Raw genomic sequence first — 21,999 nt, forward strand, 5'->3', positions numbered from 1 at the left:
TATGGTACTATTAAGAAAGTTGAAAAACTAGCAAGGACTAGGAGGAGGACAGAGAGTACAGAACAAGGTAACAATATAACATTTGATTAAAACAGCTAGCAGTAGCTGGGTTGCCATGAGACAAAAACAAATTCAAATTCGGCCAATCAATTTAAATTATGCCCTAGGATACCAAACTCCAATCAAGTTTGAACTTAGTATTTTGATAACATTAAAACCAATGATACCATCTGATGTTTTGGGGTATAAAATCGGATATATTGAACAGGTAATGGAAGAACTGCTACCGAGACTGCCAGCTCAAGAGCTCTCATAAAGGTACCTGTCTGGGGAAAGAATTCGCACAGAAAACATCGAGGCCAATCTACAGAGAAGAATCTACAAAGAAGACTTGGCAAAGCAGATTGGTTTTGAAATGTGACTTTTTTTTGTAAATCGTAATTGGGACCTTTTATCGGACTAGTATTATAGAGTAGAGAAAGGAGCTGTAAATAGTTGATAGTTTTAATATTCTTTGTTAGACTTAAAGAAAAAAGTTGTTCATTTTTACTTAAATCGTGACCTCTGGGATAGCTCTTTGCTTCTCAAATTAACAGATTACAGCATGGGGTGCATCTTTTCTGTGTTGTTGGTTTAAATTAGCGGAGTGTTTAACCCCGTATTGTAACAGTTTGGGGTTCATTACCAGGATTTGAACAGTTTGGGTCTTGGATTCATGATTTGAACAGCTTTAGACAGATTTGAATAGATTTGGGGTACGAAAAGGCCCAGTAGATTTAAACACTTGCAACTTACTGTCCTAGATCTTTAAATAAAATGTAACTGAGACAATTTGTTTCATTTCAGTGACTTGTGGTTGGTTAAATGAAAAGTGAAAGAAACGGCTCTTAAAATTGCTAAAGAGGTTCTGGGATTCTCAAATTTGCCAAGAAAGTTTAAAAGGAAAGAAAAAAGCCATACTTTTAGAATTAGCAAAGAAGTTAGATTTGTGTTTAACCAAGGACAAAAGTAAGCCAAAGTTGTTAGGGAATTACTCAAACACTTGGTTCGATCAGAGAAACAGACAAGTGCAGTAGAGGTCGAAAAACTTAAATTACAATTGAGGAAAATAGAGTTAGGAGATAAACAAAGGGAGAGAGAAAGAGTGCGAGAAGAAAGAGAGAGAGGAAAAAGAGAGAGAGAAGGTTCTTAGCTGAGCAAAGAGAGAGAGAAGCAAAGGAAACACAAAAAGAGAGAATTTGAACTTGAGATGTTGCGACTTAGTCAGCAAAGTCAAGTTAACAGGATGGAGATTAAAAGAGAATGTTGTGATATATATAAATATGTCAAAACTCTTCCAAAGTTCTGATGAGAAAGATATTGAAGCCTTCTTTATTTCATTTGAAAAATTGGCTGGGCAGATGTAATGGTCCGAGGATTTATGGGTAATGCTAGTTCAGAATAAACTGAGAGGAAAGTGTTAGTGAGGTATTTGCTGTGCTGTCAAGTGAAGGGTCAAGAGATTATGAAGATATCAAGCAGCTATTTTAAATGCTTATGAATTGGTATCAGAAGCATATAGACAGCAGTTCAGAAACGAAAATGTGTTGCTGGAAAAGCGCAGCAAGTCAGGCAGCATCCAAGGAGCAGGAGAATCGACGTTTCAGGCATGAGCCTTTCTTCAGGAATCATAAACATAAAGCAGTTCAGAAACATAAAGAAGAAACCAGGTCAGACTTATGTTGAGTTCAAAAGAATTAAACATGCTTTTGATAGATGCTTTAAAAATAGCTAGGACCTGTGAGGCTCTAAGAGAGATCATTCTGCTGGAGGAGTTTAAAATCTCATTTCCAGAGATGGTAAGAATTCACGTGGAGGAACAGAAAGTCCAGGAAGTGAGAAGGGCAGCAGATGAATACATGTTGGTGTATAAGACAAGCTTCCGGCCAGAATTTTGTCCTGTGAAGGATAGAAGTTGGGAGAATGGGAGATCCTACACTACAAAACAGAGATTAGAGAACACTGGTAAGGGTTTAACCACAGGATAAAAAAGAAGCCCAAAAGGGTGTAAAGGAGGTGAAAGGCCTTAGGTGTTTTCACTGTGGTAAAGTGGGACACATAGAGTCACAGTGCTGTTTGTTAAAGAAAGGCACGGTGGGAAAATTGTGGTAAAAGAATCTAAGCCAGTGGCATCAGTGAAAGTAGTAAAGGAAACTTCAAGAAGAGCTGAGGAGCTGCAGGAGAGTGCACAGCCTCGGCAGGGGCTGGGTATGAAGTTAGCACCTGATCTCTGTATAGAATTAACCTCTGTGGGTAAAGTTTACTCAGAAAGAATAGGGGGAGATGGATAAGTTGCTCGGGGAAAAACACCAATCTAGGAGTCAGAATCGGGACTCAATGACAGAGTTTATTGCACAAGAAAATATCGGAGCTCTGGAATGAGAAAGACACCAATAGCACAGTCGTGAGCTGTGAGTCTTCTCTCGGCCCGGAGCACATGTCAAGATACTTTTATACATCTTGTGATACAATCGGTCAGTGATGCAATTATTGTCTTTGTAACATAGTTTGCTTATGGCAATCATTGCAGAATCATTGATAGTTTTGATACAGTCATTGTCCATTCCAGCACAGCCTTTGTTAATTTCCGCACGGTCATTGTCAGTTACAGTGTAGACATTGTCAGTTTCAATGTCAGCACGGAAATCCGTTGCTGTAGTAATGGGCGCTAATCACTCTTCCTGAGAAGGACAATTACTGCAGCCTTGGCTATTAGCATTTTATATTGAGTCTGTATCAAGCTGTTAGCATTTTTATAAGAGGCATTGGCTGGACCCAGACACTTCGGTGGGCAGTGTTCGTTACTTGCATATTCTCTCCCTCACCTGCCTTAAACTAATCAACTGGGCTGTGAGTGCATTGTGCTGGCATTCTGGTGGCCCCAGGCAGTATCTTTATCTGCTCTGTCATTGTTTCTCTCCATATTGTGATCCAGTGGTGGCTCAGCGGCCATCTTGTGTGTCCGTGTGCTTAATGTCACTCTGCACCTAATGCCTCCCACTTCAAAGTTGTAATTTTGAGAGATACAGGATCTAACCAGTCGCTGATAGCAAGAGATGGTCAAATATGTTACTTGAGAGTTTGGCAATTTGTGGGATAGATAGACAGAAAATTAGCATTCCCCTATGTAAGATGAGGTTGGAATGCCAACTTAAGACTGGGGAAGCATCAGTGGGAGTGATTGAGAGAGTGTTAGTTCCAGGAATCCAGTTTGTTCTTGGGAATGATTTACCAGGGTCCAAGGTGGGAGTGACACCCCTTGTTGTGGAGGAGCCCAAGGAAGATGAGGGAACTGAGGAGTTAAAATAAAAATATCCTGGTATTTTTCCAGACTGTGTAGGAACCAGATCGCACTATCATAGATCACAGCATGAAGCAAAAACTAAGGAGAAAGATGAAGGAGTTGAGGTTCAGTTAGCAGACACACCCTATTAGACATAATGGTGCAGGAAAAACCTGAACAGGCAGAAGTGTTTAGTCCTGAAAGGTGAATGGACTTGCAACAGACAGACAAGATGATAAAAGATATATATGTGGATCCGTACTCCAAGAAGGAGGCAGAGGATATTCCTGAGGGTTACTATCTAAAAGATAGAATCCTAAGATGGAAATGGAGACCATGGCAGGTTAGTGCAGACCGGAAATGTGGTGAAGTGCACTAGATTGTGTTGCCGGTAGCATACAGACAGGAGGTGTTACGGATAGTACATAAACTACCAGTAGGAGGTCACCTAGGGGTATGAAAGACTCAGGCTAAGTTATAAAAACATTTTTATTGGCCTGGAATGCACAAGGATGTGGTTAACTTTTGCCGTACGTGTCAGACATGCTAAATGGTAGGTAAGCCACAGGTGGTAATAAATCAGCACCTTTGTTGCCAATTCCTGCATTTGAAGAACTTTTCACACGGTTATAATTGATTGTGTAGGTCCCCTCCCAGCACTAAAAGTGGGAACCAGAACTTGTTAACCATAATGGATGTGTCTACCAGATTTCCAGAGGCAATTTCATTACAAAGTATCAAGAGAGATTCAGTCGGACCAAGGGTCAACTTTTACTGCTAGGCTATTTAAGGAGGTTATGGATAGCTCAGGTATACAGCACTTTAAATCCAGTGTGTATCATCCTGAATCCCAGGGAGTTTTAGAAAGGTGGCATCAGACCTTGAAGACCATGTTGAGACCATACTGTCAGGATTACCAAATGATTGGGAAAAAGATATTCCATTTGTATTGTTTGTAATTAGAGATGCCCCAATTAAATCTACTCAGTTCACTCCCTTCAAGTTAATATTCAGGCATGAATTGAGAGGCCCTTTGAAATTAATTTAAAAAAAATTGACAGGACCAAAGTCGGAGATCTCACACTTAGATTATGTATTGGAGGTAAGGGAGAGACTAAATTGAGTGGGTGAGTTAGCAAAATAACATCTAAAGAAAGCACAGTGTAGAATGATAAAAGCTCTGAGACTTGGAAGTTTTCCTGAGGGTATGATGTGTTAGCACTACTACCAGTGATAGGAGATCCCTTCAAAGCCAGGTTTAGTGCTCCTTATCAAATTGAGAAAAAGTTGAGTCAGGTGAACTATCTAGTAAAGATGCCAGATAACAAAAACAATATCGAGTATGTCATGTGACTATGTTGAAACCGTATTATTTCAACATAGAGAGAGAGAACTGGACAAACAGAGTAGAGAATCAAATCCAGATGATGTGGATTTTGATGTGCCTCAAAATAGATTAAAAAATGAAGAAGTCCTTGAGGAGTGGGATAGGTTAGTGAACTATCTGTCTCAGGAGCATAGAACACAGTTGAAAGGTTGGTTACTGCAGTATAAGGACATATGTAAGAATCAGGAGGACTAATTCTATTGTACATGAAGTAGACATATGGAAGACTGCTCTGATAAAACAACACCTCTATTGGCTTAATCCGTTCAAAGGCAGACAGGTCTAGAAGAAGGTGGCCGCCATGCTTGACAAGGATATCATCGAACCGAGCCAGAGCGAGTGGGACTGAATGAATTTGCATGAATTATCACAAGGTCAACTCCATTACAAAATCGGACTCATATCCAGTTCCAAGATTGGAGGACTGTATTGAGAAAGCTGGACAACTCAGTTACATCACCAACTTGAACTTACTGTGTGGTTACTGGCAGGTACTTTTTATCAGAGACGGCGAATTAAATTTCTGCATTTGTAATCTCAAATGGGCTATAGCAATTTAATGTGATGCCCTTTGAAATGAAGAACAGACCCACCACATTTCAAAGACTCATGAATGGAATTGTTGCTGGGTTAACAAACTGCAGTCCATTTGGAGGGTGTAGTGATCTTTAATAAGTCCTGGAAAGATCACATGGTACAGTTGGCAGAGCCCTTTGAATGACTATGAGAAGTAAAACTAGTTAAACTTAACCAAAACTGAATTTGCGAAAGCAGGGGTGACTTTTTAAAAAGTTGTTAATTTTTACTTTAAATAGTGACCTCTGGGTTGGTTTTTGCCTCTTGAATGTGGGTCCAAGTCTAAAGATTTAGACAAAGACAATATGAGACCACAAAAGCAGAGTTACAAAAATGAATTGGCAATTTAGGTTAAGGGATAGCCCAACAGCAATGCAGCAGCAAATATTTAAGGGGATATTCCAGAAAGTGGAGAATATTTTAGCAAATAAAAATAATTCTCTGGGACGGATCCAACTTCCATGAATAACTAAAAAAAGTCAGATAGTAACAAACTCAAAGAAAAAACATATAATTGTGCAAGATAGTTGGCAGATTGGAAGATTGATGAAAATATTTTTAAAAAGAATATTATTAAAATATTAATAAGGAGGGGCAAATAGAGTATAAGAGAAAATTAGTTAAAATATAAGTACATGAAGAAAAGACATTTATAGAATCATAGAGATGTACAGCATGGAAACAGACCCTTCGGTCCAACCTGTCCATGCCGACCAGATATCCCAACCCAATCTAGTCCCACATGCCAGCACCTGGCCCCGTATCTCTCCAAACCCTTCCTATTCATATACCTATCCAAATGCCTTGTAAATATTGCAATTGTACCTCCACCACTTCCTCTGGCAGCTCATTCCATATATGTACCATATATGTACCATATATGTGTGAAAAAGTTGCCCCTTAGGTCTCTTTTATATCTTTTCCCTCTCACCCTAAACCTATGCCCTCCAGTTCTGGACTCCCCGATCCCAGGGAAAATACTTTGTCTATTTACCCTATCCATACCCCTCATAATTTTGCAAACCACTATAAGGTCACCCCTCAGCCTCTGACGCTAAAGGGAAAACAGCCCCAACCTGTTTAGTCTCTCCCTATACCTCAAATCCTCCAACCCTGGCAACATCCTTGTAAAGCTTTTCTGAACCCTTTCAAGTTTCACAACATCTTTCCGATAGGAAGGAGACCAGAATTGCATGCATCATTCCAACAGTGGCCTCACCAATGACCTGTACAGTCGCAACATGACCTCCCAACCTCTGTACTCAATACTCTGACCAATAAAGGAAAGCATACCAAACACGTTCTTCACTATCCTATCTACCTGCGACTCCACTTTCAAGGAGCTATGAACCTGCACTCCAAGATCTCTTTATTCAGCCACACTCTCTAGGACCTTACCATTAAGTGTATAAGTCCTGCTAAGATTTGCTTTCCCAAAATTCAGCACCTCGCATTTATCTGAATTAAACTCCATCTGCCACTTCTCAGCCCATTGGTCCATCTGGTCAAGATCCTGTTGTAATCTGAGGTAACCTTCTTCGCTGTCCACTACACCTCCAATTTTGGTGTCATCTGCAAACTTACTAACTATACCTCTTCTGCTTGCATCCAAATCATTTATGTAAATGACAAAAAGTAGAGGACCCAGCACCGATCCTTGTGGCACTTCACTGGTCACAGGCCTCCAGTCTGAAAAGCAACCCTCCACCACCACCCTCTGTCTTCTACCTTTGAGCCAGTTCTGTATCCAAATGCTAGTTCTCCTTGCATTCCGTGATATCTAACCTTGCTAACCAGTCTCCCATGGGGAACCTTGTTGAACACTTTACTGAAGTCCATATAGATCACATCTACTGCTCTGCCCTCATCAATGTTACTTCTTCAAAAAACTCAATCAAGTTTGTGAGACATGATTTCCCACGCACAAAGCCATGTTGACCATTCCTAATAAGTCCTTGCCTTTCCAAATCCATTTAAAAAAGAAGAGTTAACAGAGTATTAACCTGCAAAAAATATAGTCTGGGGAATTAGTAATTGAGGATAAATAGATCATCGATGAGTAGACAGATATTTTGCATCAGATTTCATTGAAGAGGATACACGTACCATTTCAGAAGTAACTATAAATCAAAAATTAAAAGGGAAGGACTAAGAAAGTTAGTGGGCGGCACGGTGGCCCAGTGGTTAGCACTGCTGCCTCACAGCGCCTGTAGACCCGGGTTCAATTCCCGACTCAGGCGACTGACTGTGTGGAGTTTGCACATTCTCCCCGTGTCTGCGTGGGTTTCCTCCGGGTGCTCCGGTTTCCTCCCACAGTCCAAAGATGTGCGGGTCAGGTGAATTGGCCATGCTAAATTGCCCGTAGTGTTAGGTTAAAGGGGTAAATGTAGGGGTATGGGTGGGTTGCGCTTCTGCGGGTCGGTGTGGACTTGTTGGGCCGAAGGGCCTGTTTCCACACTGTAAGTAATCTAATCTAATCTAAAAGTTATAATTACCAGGAAAGTAGTGAGTTATGTTGTTGGAACTGCAAGTTGACAAGTCTTTGGGTCCTGATGGATTTCATCCATATCTCATCTTAAATAAAGTAGCTGGTAAGATAGTTGATGTGTTAGATTTTCATTTTCCAAAATTCATTTAGATATGGTGAAGGCTGCTTTAGATTGGAAAATACTTCCTGTATTTATTCAAAATGGGAGGGAGGCAGAAGGCAAGAAACTAGAGGCCAGTTAGCTTAACATCTGTCATAGGAATGTAGGTAAAGTTACATTTAAAAGACATTTTATTAAGATTAAATTCCCTACAGTGTGGAAACAGGCCCTGCGATCCAACCAGTCCACACTGACCCTCCGAAGAGTAACCCACCCAGACCCATTTCCCTCTGACTAATGCACCTAACACTATGGGCAATTTAGCATGGCCAATTCACCTGACTTGCACATCTTTGGACTGTGGGAGGAAACGGGAGCACCTGGAGGAAACCCATGCAGATATGGGGAGAATGTGCAAATTCCACACAGACAGTCATCCGAAGCTGGAATCGAACCTGGGACCGTGGTGCTGTGAGGCAGCAGTGCTAACCACTGAGCCACCATGCCACCCATAAATACATGAATAGGAAAGCTTTGGTGGAATATGGGCCAAATTAGTTTGGGAACATGGACTAGTTGGATTGAAGTGTCTGTTTCCATGCTGTATGACTCTATATGGAAATGTTAGAATGTTATTACAGACGATATAACAGAGCACTTGGATAAGTTCAAGATACTCAGGCAGAACCAAAACTATTTTGTCAAAGGGAAATCATGCTTAACTAATTTATTGGAGTTCTTTAAAGAAGTAATTTGAGTTGCAGATAATGGAGCATCAGGGGATGCATTGTACTTTGATTTCCAGATGGCACTTGTTAAGAAGCCACATCAAAGATTATTGCTGGAATAAAAAGCTCATGGGATTGGGATGGCATGGATGGAAGATTGACTAGCTAATAGGAAACAAGCAATAGGAATAATTAATTTTTTTTCAGGCTGGCAAGATGCCTTCAGTACAGTGCCATAGGGGCTTCTGCTGGAGTTCAGAAGAGTCAGAAATGACCTTATTGAGCTATATAAGGTCCTGAAGGCACTTAATTAGGTGGATGTGGAAAGGTTGCTTCCTCTTGAGAGAGAATCTAGAGCCAGGGGTCAAAATTTAAAATCAAGTGTTTGACAATTTAAGACAGAGTTATGACGGGAAAAAAACTTGATAGAGTCACAGAGATATACAGCACAGAAACAGACTCTTTGGTCCAACACATCCATGCCGATCAGATATCCTAAATGAATCTAGCCCCATTTGCCAGCACTTGATTATGGATCTTTGGAATTCCCTTCCTCAAAAGGCAGTGATCACAGGTTCTTCAAATATTTTTTAGGCAGAGGTAGACCAAGAGAAAGTAAAATTATTGGGGTTGTGCAGGAGGTTAAAATCAGTTGGACCATGAAGGGTAAAGTGATTTACTCGTGTTTCTTATTTGTAGACTCATATGAACAAGCAGTAGGACACTGACCCCAAACCTGCACCACTATTTAAATAAAGTCAGGCTATTGATTTTGACCTCAAATCACATGTCTGCCTACTCCTGATAACCTTTCAACTCTTTCTGGATGATGATAAATAGAAACCCAGTCTTGGGGACACAATGTTTATGGCAATGCTTTGAAAAAGAGGTCTTTGTTTAGCCAATGTTTATCCCTTAATCGACATTACAACAACAAAGCGACTAACTTGTCATCATCATGTAGTTCTTTATGTGAGTTGGATTATGCAATTCGCTGCTGTATGCCTACTTCAAAAATATCTTCATGAGCTTCATCTGGTTGATGCTGTCGAATAGAGTCATGAAGTATTCTTTTATTCCTCAAAACAGGAATACTAACTACCTTCATCATAATTGGTGTTTCGAGCAAAGCGTTCATATGTTGGTTTGATTTGAAGCTTAAGACAAAATTATGATCTTTGAGGAATGGAGTATTTTTGAACAAATGTCTTTGATATGGCATTTTCTTTATTAAAAAACACTGCAAGGTCCCATTAATCAATGAGAAGTACCACCCAAGACTTTATTTTCACTCACCTACCTTGGTTCAACAGCATTGATCCTGAAGGGTCAAGTGAGAGATAAGAATAACTATCTTAGAACATAGAAGAGTTCAGCACACAACAGGCCCTTTGGCCCACGATGTTGTGCTATCACCTTATCTTCATAGCAAACCCAGAGCTGAAAAATGGGCTTACCAGCAATGAATGGAAAACAGAGTGTGAATCGTGAGAAGGGAGGCCAGGACACAATGAAGCACACAGAACTCCCGAGGATAACTTGGGGCTTGTACACAGGTTTGAGACAAAACCTCAAACCAGTTGGTAACAGTTGACAGGTCTTCAGCGGAACTCCAGGACATGTAACTGCAGTAACTCTGTGGTTAAACTCCTGAAGCTTTGCACTTTCTGACCGATCAGAGCCTTAGATATCACTAACTGGTATATAATTATAAATTTATGCATTTATTTTACAATATAACATTAAAAAGAAAACATGTTAACCTTTTATTGTCTTCACAGGGCATATGTTTAGCTTTAAATAAGTTTATTCTGTCGTAAAGCTGTATTTTCTATGAAGCTGTTCAGACTCGAAACAGCCAGGTTTAAACATTGAATATATGATGTACATCCAAGGCGAGTGATAGCTAAGTTGTCCACCCGAAATGGGATATGTAACTGCATTTTATGTATAAAAGCCATGACTATTTGTAACTTGGATAAATTTTAAGCTGCTCCTCATATGCATGTGAATAAACCACTTACATCTTGGACTCAGACTGCTAAGTTTCTAATCTGTTATTTCACACTGTTCATTGGACTTTCAATACTGCAAACTCTTACTTTTAAGTTTCTCCTTCTGCACCTCTGTCCTTCCACTTCTACTCAGGTTCCTGTGTTCCTCCAATTCTGATCTCTTTGGCATGACAACAATATAGGAGAAAACAGGAGCATGTCCTGAATGGGATGACCAGTCAGCACCATATTGAATGTTTCCACAACTGACTTTTATCATTCCATCACTGGTGGCTGTGCCTTCAGCTGCCAAGAGTGGATACACTGGATTTTACTCTGTCAGTTTCTCTCTATACAGTATATGGCAGTTAGAAGTGGGGCTTGGTAAGCTCAGTTGGCTGGATGCTGATCTGTGATATATAGTGACACCAACAGCATGGGTTCAATTCTCCACGTTGACTGAAGTCATCATGAAGGACTGTCCTTCTTAACCTCACAACTTGCCAAAGGTGTTGTGATTCTCAGGTTAAACCAGTTTTGCTGTCTATGAGAGTAACCCTTGAGTCTATTAAGACTATGGGAACCCTCCCTTTACTTAGAAATGCCTCCATATTTAAAGATTAAAGTTACAAAATACATTTATTATCAAATATACAAGCTAATGGGTTTTACACGGTTTCCCGCACCTCACTAAACAATGGCAGGAGGATCTTAGAAGTCCCTTCCTATTAAGCTTGCACAGTGCCTGCTCTGAACTTTCATGTCTCCCTCAGCACATAGTCCTGGACCTTGGAATGTGCAAGCCTGCAACATTCAGTCATCCATATCTCTCTATTCTGACCATTAAACAAGTTTTGGGCTGATCAAAGAACACCTTTCACAGAGTTGAAGCTCCTCCAGCAGCAGTTAATGTTTGTATCATGTCCTTTGATTCTCCTAAGTATGCTCTGCTTGCACACAATGTCAGCTAATGTCATTCACTCATTCCTTTGGCTCTCAACGATACTGTCTAAAAATGATCATTGTTGAGGAGCAGAATGTGCAGTCACTGTGCCTGATGACTTGTGTCTAAAGTATACAGCAAATTAGAACATATGGACATGGTTCTTTGCACATTCCGCTTGAATATAAATTCACAGGCTGACAGGCACACACCAATGATGTCAGTGATAGGGGAAATCTTACATGTGCCAATGGTCGCAGTATGAACTGAGTGCGTGTGCTCCTGTTCCTGGTGTTTGTATGGTTGTTGTAACAGTGGGAATAAAAACAGCACTTTCAGATAATCCTCCGAACTAAACATTTATTATATTCACATATTAAGATCGCTTCAACAAATCAATTTTTGGGAACACAGAGGAACCTTGATTACCTGAACAAAATACACCCAGCCCATATCATTCGGATAATCGAGGTTCCTCCGTATACTATATATATATATAATACAAATCAGGGTCTTATAAGTTGCTTTCTTTCTCTTCCTTTCAACTCTGCTTCAGTTCTTTGTTATTGACACAATATTGTTTGCGATTTTCGAGAAGATTGTTGCTCAGATTGAGGTTCAGGTTGTAAGTTTGCTCAGAGCTGGAAGGTTTGTTTTCAGACGTTTTGTCACTATACTAGATTACATCATCAGTGAGCCTCTTGTGAAGTGCGGGTGTTATGTCCCACTTTCTAATTATGTGTCTTGGTCTCTTAAAGGTGTGTGATATCATTCCCGGTTCTTTTTCTCAGAGGATGGTAGATGGGGTCTAAATCGATGTGTTTATTGATGGAGTTCCGGTTAGAATGCCAGGCTTCTAGGAATTCCCCTGTGTGTCTCTGTTTAGTCTGTCCTAGGATGGAAGTGTTGTCCCTCCCATCAAAGTGGTGTCCTCCTTCATCTGTATGTAAGGATACTAGTGATAGTGCGTCATGTCTTTTGGTGGCTTGTTGGTGTTCATGTATCCTGGTGGCTAGCCTTTTGCCTGTCCAATGTAGTGTTTGTTAAAGTTCTTGCATGGTATTTTGTAAATGATATTTGTTTTGCTGGTTGTTTGTATAGACGTTCCCTTTCAATCACTCATTGAGAATTCGTCCTCTCAATGTCTTTAAAGATACGTTTACTTAAGAACGAATGTAGCTGCATATGGAGGCAGTTAGCCCAATATCTTCTGGCGTTTAGAAGATCGAGAAGTGATCTAATTGAGGTACATAAGAAATTAAAGGCAATTGACAAAGTATGTGCATAAAGGATGGTTTTCTCATGTGGGGCAATCCAGCACAAGAAATCATAGTTTTAGGGTAAGGGGTAATGGATTGAAAACAGATGAGGAGAAATTACTTCTCTCAAAGGGTCATAAGCCTGTGGAATTCACTCCTCCAGAGTGTGGTGGATGCTGGGACACTGAATAAATTAAAGGAGGAAATGGACAGAGTTTTAATAGTAACGGGTTGAAGGGTTATGGAGAGCGGGCATGAAAATAGAGTTGAGGCTGAGGTGAAATAAGCCGAGATCATATTAAATGGTGGAGTTGGTTCGAGGAGCTGAATTGCCTAATCCTGCTCCTGGTTCTTATGTTCCCATTCTTCCTCGAACAAGGATTTTGCAGAGAAAGATGAATGGAAGATAGCTGGCTGTTACTGGAGACTTTCTCCTGCACCACTCAGAAAACAGAAGTTTTGAAACTTTCTTTTTGCAGGTTTGGTGGTTCTCTGCTCCCCTGGTCTCACACAATCCACAGTCACTCAGTCAGGAGCCAATTAAGACAATTTTGTCAAACAGCTTTCCTTTAATTCAGAAACCATCAACTCCATGGTGCCTGCTTCTACTCACACAATATATATTCCTGAAACAATGAGTTGTACAAAATGTATTCCAGTAGACATGATTTACAACACTGTAGCCTACTTTGCACAATATCCTTGCTTTAAAGCAGTCCACATTCCAAAAATACAGGCAATAAAAAGATGTGGTCCTTACAAAGTGAGTAGCTCTCTTATCAATAGTTATAACTTTATCTATTAATACATATTATTAATGCATGGTTAAGTTTTCAAAAGAAACTCAAGTTTGTCTCCTGACCTGCAAGATGCTGGGGTTGACAAGTCCTTGTAATCTTCAGATTCTGAGGGCAGACTTTTACCCACTGAGGAAAGGTAGCTTGTCCATCCTCTGCTCTGATCTTTTAGAATTTGTTGACAACGGATTCAAGTCGAGCTGGCAGATGCTCAAGACTCCAAATGTGCTGAATCTGAATGTGTTCCCATATGTTTGACATCAGATATGCGTTTTATGTCAATTCATCTTTACATTCCAGACCTTCCACTGAGATGCATTAAGGTGATGAAGGAAAGGATAAAATTGACAGTCTTCAAATGTTCAACAATTACATTTTACAGAAATAACAACCACCAACTAACAGCCTATTGTTTTTCCTCTGATCTAATGGTCTGCATTTCTCACTCAGGATGATAGTGTTCAAGCTACTTCACGTGTTGGATTTGAATTATGGTTCAGGGCTGGTTATGCTTCACAGGTAGAACTCGAATCACACAAAGGTCTAAAATGTTGAAAATTTGAAATGTTAAAACAAGCTACGTCTACTTTATTTTGTAAACAATCTTTCTGCCTTGAAGTAGTTCAGATTTCATTAATCCATAGTTTCAAGGTGCAGCACATATCTTTTATCATTTTACTGCTTCCATCTAGAAGGCCAAGGGCAGCAGATTCCTGGGAACACAATCACTTTCAAGTTCCCCTTAAAGCCACTCACCATCCTGACTTGGAAATATATCATTGTTCATTCACTGTCACTGGGTCAAAATCCTGGAACTCCCTCTCTCATGTTATTGTGGGTCAATCCATAGCAGGGAGCTGCAGTGGTTCAAAAAGGCAGCTCACTTCCACATTTACAAAGGCAGCTGTGGATGGGCAATAATTTCTGGTCAGCCAGTGACCTCCACGTCCCACAAATCAATCTAAAAACATTGACTGATTTAATTATATCAAAGAATGTCTGTCAAGTTGCATCAATTAGGGGAGAGTTAATCTTGCTGTATTTCCATGTTAATTCATTTTGACATTCCCCTTCTGTCCTCTTATACTGACTGTAGAAAAACAATTTTGAACCTGACAAGTAAGGTGCATAGATGAGTCAAACCAAGAATTGCGAAAATGACTTGTCTATTTCTGGGTATCTGTAATGTCTTGGACATGTGGTGAATTAGTATCTGCTGAATTTTGACTCCCTATTCCTGAATCACAAGGACTGCCTGAAGAAGAAAACAAAGAGAGATAAGTCACTTTTAGAATTACTGTTCATCCATACGAAATGATAAACAGACTGTTCATTTAGACTCAAGACCATATGTTCGGGAAAGGAACATAATTAATAATGGACTCCGTTTGCTTGTGGCTGCACAGTCTTAAAGCAAAGGGCAGCTCCTTTAAGACAATGCAGCGAGTAATCATGTGACAAATCCATACCCACACTTGAAATGACAACACTCTAGTCATTCATAAGCAAGTGCAAATTTTAATTAACAAGCTTATCATGGTTCAAAACAACTGAATCTGGATTTCTCATCACTATTGCTGTGGATAAAATATTTAAAAGTTGTTTACTTTCACATGTAAACATTAGTATTTATCAGAACATGTAAATACAGCTGCCAGGGGAAGGTGCAGTATTATACGGTCACATTCTGCTGTTTAGTGATGGGTAAGTGTTTTTTTGTGGAAAACAATTCTTCACGATAAAAAGCCTCAGAGACAGAAAAAAAAACCCTCTCCTTATTTCTATCTTAAAAGGAAGACCTCTTCTTTTTTTTTATATAGATATTTTTATTAGAAATTTAACATTTTTACAAGTTTACAAAAATAAACAAAACTCTCAGATATAAACATTGATATACAATTAGCTCAAATATACAATAGCCAAAATTTGACAAAAAAAAACAAAACAACAAAAAAAAACCGAAAAAGAAAAAAAAAGAAAACAACAAAAAAGAACAAACAGACAAAACTCAACTATCTACTAATCTAACCTACAACTAACCAGGGTGTATATTTAAGTCTCTTACATGCTCGGGATGTGTTAACATCAGATATGATAAAACCCGTATTCGTGCGGGATTCCTCCCCCGAGGGGCCGCGGACCAGCCAGGTCTGTAGTCTCAATTAAATAAAAGCCCTTGTTAGGATAGCCGAAATATCTGTATTTATGTAATTCAAAAAGGGCTGCCATATTTTATAAAATAATTCGGTCTTTCGGTGCACCATGTTTGTAAGGAAGTCAAGGGGAATACATTCCATAATTAGTCTGTGCCAATTTGAAAGTCCAGGGGGGCCCTCCGCCACCCAGTTCATCAAAATATTTTTCCTTGCACAGAAAGAAAGAATAGAAAATAGTCTCTTCCCGTACGTGTCCAGGGAGGGAAAGTTCGAAAAGCCCAATAGGAGAGATACGGGGTCCACTTTTATTTCCGTTCCTAAAATTTCTGTCAGGGTACTTGCTACTTTAGTCCAATATCCACGGATCTTATGACAGGTCCATAAGCAATGTACAAGAGTGCCCACCTCTATTTTGCATTTAGGACACATTGGAGATGCTCCTGCTTTAAATTTTGCCAATCGAACCGGTGCTATATGGGCCCTATGAAGTATCTTCAGCTGGATAGCCTGGGTTCTGTTACAAATAGTAATTCTTCTAGCATTTTCCCAGATATCATTCCACGTTTCTGTGGAGATTTCTAGTCCCAGATCCTGATCCCATGTTTTAAGCAGATTATCCATATCTCCCGATACTTCATCATGTAGCAAATGATAAATATTACTGACGGAAGATACCCCCACTGGTCGTAGGACACTACATTCTCTATCGGATTTATAAAGACTATCTAATAACGTAGTCTTCTTCTGTATAAAATCTCGAATTTGGAAGTATCGAAAGAGGTCTCCATTGGGTAATCCGAATTTCTGACGCAGCTGTCCGAAAGACATCAGGACCCCATCTTTAAATAAATCCCCGAGACATGAGATACCCCTGGCTCTCCAGAGTTTAAAAGTGGCATCTGTTAACCCCGGTTGGAATCCCCATGCTCCCACTATCGGTGCATAGGGGGATGTTTTATGTGAATTACCCTCATTTTGCCGCATTATATTCCAAGCCTTGATTGTATTCAGTATTATAGGGTTTTTACAGTGATCTGTAATGATTTTCCTCTTGTCTGAGAATAAAAGGTTAATAAGTGGGTATTTTACTTGAGAAGCCTCGATGTCCAACCAGATTGATTGTGGATCAGACAAAACCCAATCAGCTATATAACTTAACAGGGAACTTAATTGATATTTCCTAAAATCTGGGAAGTCCAATCCACCCCTTGCCTGTGGAAGCTGTAGCTTCTTCAGCTTAATGAGGGGCTGCCTATGGTTCCAGATAAAGGAACTCAGCCAGCCGTATAATTTACATAAAGCTGTCCTCGGCAGCATCACCGGAAGCATTCTCATAGGATATAGGAGACGGGGCAGGATATTCATTTTGATTAATGCTATTCTACCCAGCCAGGAAATTGGCAGGTCTCCCCATCGCTGGAGGTCCTGCCTTATCCTTTCCAATAAATTCACAAAATTAGCCTTATACAACTGACCAAATACTGGAGTAATAAAAATGCCTAAATATAAGAAACCCTCCAGGGACCAGCGAAAGGGAAAAAGGGAACCGTCCGCTAAGCGGGGTATCACAGCAAGGCCACCCATTGGCATAGCCTCCGATTTTGAAAAATTAATTTTATAGCCTGAGAATGCACTAAATGTATTAATAACTTGGATTAAGCGGGGTATGGACATCAAAGGGTTACTGAGGAATAGAAGAACATCATCTGCATAAAGGGTAATTTTATGTTTACCTGTACCAATCCTTGGGGCCACTATATTAGGATCAGCTCGTATAGCTTCTGCTAGTGGTTCAATTATTAGCGTGAATAACAATGGTGAGAGGGGACATCCCTGACGGCAGCCCCTACCCACACTGAAGCTATCCGAGCCTAATCCATTGGTAACCACAACTGCTTTGGGATCACTATACAATGTTGAGATCCATTTGGTAAACACCTGTCCAACACCAAACCTCTCCAATGTGTAAAACAAATATGACCATTCGACCCTATCAAATGCCTTTTCCGCGTCTAATGAAACCACTACTCCTGGTATCTTTCCCTGATGACAAGCTTGAATCATATTCAGAGCCCTTCTAACATTATTGGATGATCTACGGCCCTTAATAAACCCCGTCTGATCCTCCTTTATAATATGTGGCAGTATCCTTTCTAATCTCAGTGCTAATGTTTTAGAGAGGATTTTAAAATCTACATTTAGCAAGGATATTGGTCTGTATGATGTACAATCTTCTGGGTCCTTTCCTTTTTTGAGGATAAGAGAGATATTTGCCTCTTTCAGCGAAGGCGGGAGACAGCCCTGACTATATGCATAGTTATACATGTCCATAAGTGGACCAACCAGTATTTCTGTAAATTCTTTATAGAATTCAGCTTGAAAGCCATCTGGGCCCGGCGTCTTACCATTTTGAAGGTGCCTAATTGCATCAACTATTTCTTGGGGTGTAAGAGGAGCATTTAGGACCGATACTTGTTCCGGAGTTAGGTCTGGAAAAGTCAAATTTTTAAAAAATGACTGCATCCTCTTCGCCCTATCTTCACAATCCTGTGATTTATATAACTCAGAATAGATTTTTCTAAAGGTCGCATTAATCTTTTTATGATCATGAGTCAAAATACACGTACTTTCCTTGATAGACATAATAGTCTGAGGGGCCTTTTTTTTCTTTGCAAGAAATGCTAAGTATCTACCCGGTTTGTCGCCATATTCATATAATCTTTGCTTTGCAAATAATATTTCCCTCTTAGCCGTTTGAGTAAGTGTAGTATTTAGAGCTGTCCTAAGAGCTGTAATCCTTTGCAATTTAATAATAGAGGGTCTATCAATGTATGCTGTTTCAGCCGCTTTTAAGCGGGTTTCAAGCAAACGCTGTTGTTCTCCTTTTAATTTCTTCTGGGTCGCTGAGTAGGAGATGATCAAGCCTCGCGTGTAAGCTTTGATGGTCTCCCACATCATTGACGGGTTGCTAGCTGTACCTGAATTAATTTCTAAAAAAGTTTTAAATTCTTGAGAGAAGTACTTTACAAATTTACTATCTTTCATTAAGAAGGGGTCCATACGCCAATGCCGAGGGGATGTCCCACTGTTCTTCGCCTTAGTTTCCATATATACAGCAGCGTGGTCAGAAATTGCTATATTACCTATTTTACAGGATGATATGGAATTTAAAAAAATTGAGGGGGCAAAAAACATATCAATTCTGGTATGACATTTATGTGGATTAGAGTAGAAAGAAAAATCTCTACCCTGTGGATGAAGACATCTCCATACATCTACTAATCCTAATTCTTTGTTCAGATCCATCAATTGTCTAGATCTGGGAGATACTCCTGCAGTACTCTTGGGAATCCTGTCTATTTCCGGATCCATAATACAATTAAAGTCTCCCCCTATAATTATATGACGGGCATCAAAAGCCATCAATTTTGAGAAGGCTTCCGTTATAAATTTAAAGGGGTGTGCCGGGGGGCAGTACAAATTTAAAATCCCATATTCCTCTCCATTTATGAGAGCTTTAATCAAGATATATCGTCCAGATTCGTCTTTTATCTGCTTTAGGATTTTGAAAGGGAAATTCTTCCGAACAAGAATAACAACTCCCCTGCTTTTTGAGCTAAAAGAAGAAAAAAAGGCCTGATCAAATCCGCCCTGTCGTAATTTCAAGTGTTCTTTATCTGACAGATGCGTCTCCTGTAGGAGAGCTATATCAACTCTTTCCTTCTTAAGATTTGATAATATTTTCTTCCTTTTAAGTGGCGAATTACTCCCTTTGACATTCCAGGTGCACCACTTAACCGATTGATCAACCATAATCCTCTGGGCCAATCCGAGACCCCTCGGGAGGGGGAACCCCATCCAGAACATCCCGGGCATGGAACATGTAAAATTTACAAAAATAAACCCTCTTTAATACACCCACAACAATACAGTAAAAAACTATTTCTAAATAAAAAAAATATAAAACGTATCTAAGTGGAGACTTTCCCCCTTGTTCCCAGGGGGCATCACTTCCTCTCCAAAAATCCCTCATATCCTCTCCCAACCAATGCCCCACCCTTGACCCAGGCACTCCTCAATAAAGTGAGGAAAATTCAAATATAATACAAAGCTAGAGTTAACAGTGAGCACCCCACCCCCACCCCTACCAACACCTGGGTATATTTGGTAATGTTAATACCACATATAAACATATAACTATAAAATTACCAGTTCAACAAATAATAATTAAATATGATAATACAAAATAACGAAGGGAAAAACAACCCCGCTCCTAAAGACAGAGGTAAAATCGAATAAGGTAACCACCTCCCCCCACCCACATTAACCAAATCCCCCAGCTTATATATACATATATATACATACACATACATATATATATATATATATATATATACATACATACACACACATATACATACACCCCTCATATATACATAAAATAATAACAGAAAACAACTCCAGGGGGGGGGGGGGGGAGAAAATCAAATCCCTCTCCCCACCCCCCATAATAATATTAAGCAATAAGGTAAGAAAAGAAAAAAAAAGGGAGGGGATATAAACCAAAACGGGGGGGGAAGGCAGACCAACATCCATTATGTCCTACAGTTTATCTAAGAGAGTCCAAGAATTCCTTAGCCTTTTCTGGTGATCCAAAGTTATATACAGATCCTTCATGGTTAAAGCGTAACATCGCTGGGTAGCGTAAGGAGTACTGAACATTTAAGTCCCTTAAACGCTTCTTCGCCTCGTCGAATGCCTTCCTCTTTCGAACCAGAGCCGGGGAAAAGTCCTGAAATAGCATGATCTTGGATCCTTTGTAGATCATAGCTTGGGGGTCTTTTCCGAGATTTCTAGAGGCTTCTAGGAGTATCTGCCTCTCCCTGTAGCTCTGCAGCCGGAACAGGACCGGGCGCGGGCGCTGGTTCGAGCCGGGCCCGCGTATTGCTACCCGGTAGGCCCATTCCACCCTTACCTGGCCTGATCCAGCTTGCAGATTTAAAAGTTGTGGCAGCCACTGCTCCAGGAATGCTGTAAGCTGGCCTTCCTCTTCCTGCTCGGGAAGGCCCAGCAAACGAATATTTTTTCGACGACCTCGATTATCGAGGTCGTCAATATGATTTTCCAAGGTCCGGACTCGCTGCTCGAGAGTCCGGACCTGATCCACGGCCGATTGAGCGGTTGTCTCCGAGGTCGCGGCCTTTAGCTCCGCCCCTCCGACTCGGCGTTGAATTTCATCAATTTCACGGTCGTGCTTCTTCAGCGCGGCCGAGAGCGACTCCCAACGATTCCTGGATTCGACGATAAAGGCATCAATCTTCGAGTCAAGCTTGGAAAGCATTTCTGCAAGGCTTGTTACTGTTGGTAAGTCCCCCGGGGCGGCTGTGGACGCCTCTGCTGCAGCTGGAGAGTGTGGGGGAGGGGTTCCTGCTTGCTGAGAGCTGCGGGCTCCCTTCCCTTTAGTCATTTTAACTTAGGATAAAGTTGCTTAAATATAATATTACACCACTAATTCAGTTACTAAACTATTATAAATGATTTATAAATGATTTGGTAAGCTTGGTAGGGGGTAGGTGACCCACTGTGCCCAAGTCTTGGGAGGAGCACTATAGACTCAGTCTTACTGGGTCGCCGCCATCTTGGATCCCCCGACCTCTTCTTTTTAAACTGTGTTCCCTTGTACTGGTCTCTTCCACACTATCCACCCTATCCCAGTCTTCTGGGGTTCTTATATGTTTCAGTCAGACTTTTTTCATTCTTCTTAATTCGAATTTATATAAGGCTCTTCCTTGCCCACCTTTTTTAATATGACAAGCCCTTCATTCTTGGAATGAGTTGCGTGAACCCTCTCTGAACTACTCCAAAAGCATATCCTTTTTCAAATAAGGAGAGCAAACCTGTACCAGATGTGGTCTCAGCAAGGCCCTGTCCAGCTGCAGGAAAAGCTATCAACTTTTATATTCCAATCACTTTGCAATAAGTGGCAATATTCCATTTGCCTTCTCAATAACTTTCTGTACTTGCATACTAACATTTTGTGACTGATGTACCAGACATGCAGAACCATGACTTATATCTGTGGTCAGCAAGGTTTTGGAAAGAATTCTGAGGGATAGGATTTATGACTATTTGGCAAAACATAGTGTGATTTAAGGCAGTCAGCATGGCTTTGAGGGGGGCAGGTCATGCCTCACAAATGTTATTTGAGGAGGCATCAAGACAGGTCGACGATGGTCGAGTAGTGGATGC

At 40.4% G+C, this 21,999-nt stretch overlaps 2 protein-coding genes across 6 annotated transcripts in view; both read right to left on the bottom strand.

Moving 5' to 3' along the window:
• Window positions 1-21,999, bottom strand: part of LOC122540450 (tumor necrosis factor receptor superfamily member 5-like) — a 210,596-nt gene that overhangs the window by 132,747 nt on the left and 55,850 nt on the right. The gene's annotated exons all lie outside the window — the stretch shown is intronic.
• The window catches only part of LOC148139748 (tumor necrosis factor receptor superfamily member 5-like), a 64,568-nt gene continuing 55,915 nt past the window's right edge, over window positions 13,347-21,999 (bottom strand). For all 3 annotated transcript variants that reach the window (XM_087980245.1, XM_087980244.1, XM_087980246.1), the window contains one exon: window positions 13,347-14,849. In XM_087980245.1, the coding sequence (XP_087836371.1) occupies window positions 14,761-14,849 (89 nt within the window). In that variant the 3' untranslated portion in view covers window positions 13,347-14,760. The remainder of the gene's footprint in view (window positions 14,850-21,999) is intronic.

The sequence above is a fragment of the Chiloscyllium plagiosum genome, unplaced genomic scaffold, assembly GCF_037043375.1.
Source record: "Chiloscyllium plagiosum isolate Xiang-an unplaced genomic scaffold, Cpla_swu_hap1 HiC_scaffold_37, whole genome shotgun sequence".
Lineage (NCBI taxonomy): Eukaryota > Metazoa > Chordata > Chondrichthyes > Orectolobiformes > Hemiscylliidae > Chiloscyllium > Chiloscyllium plagiosum.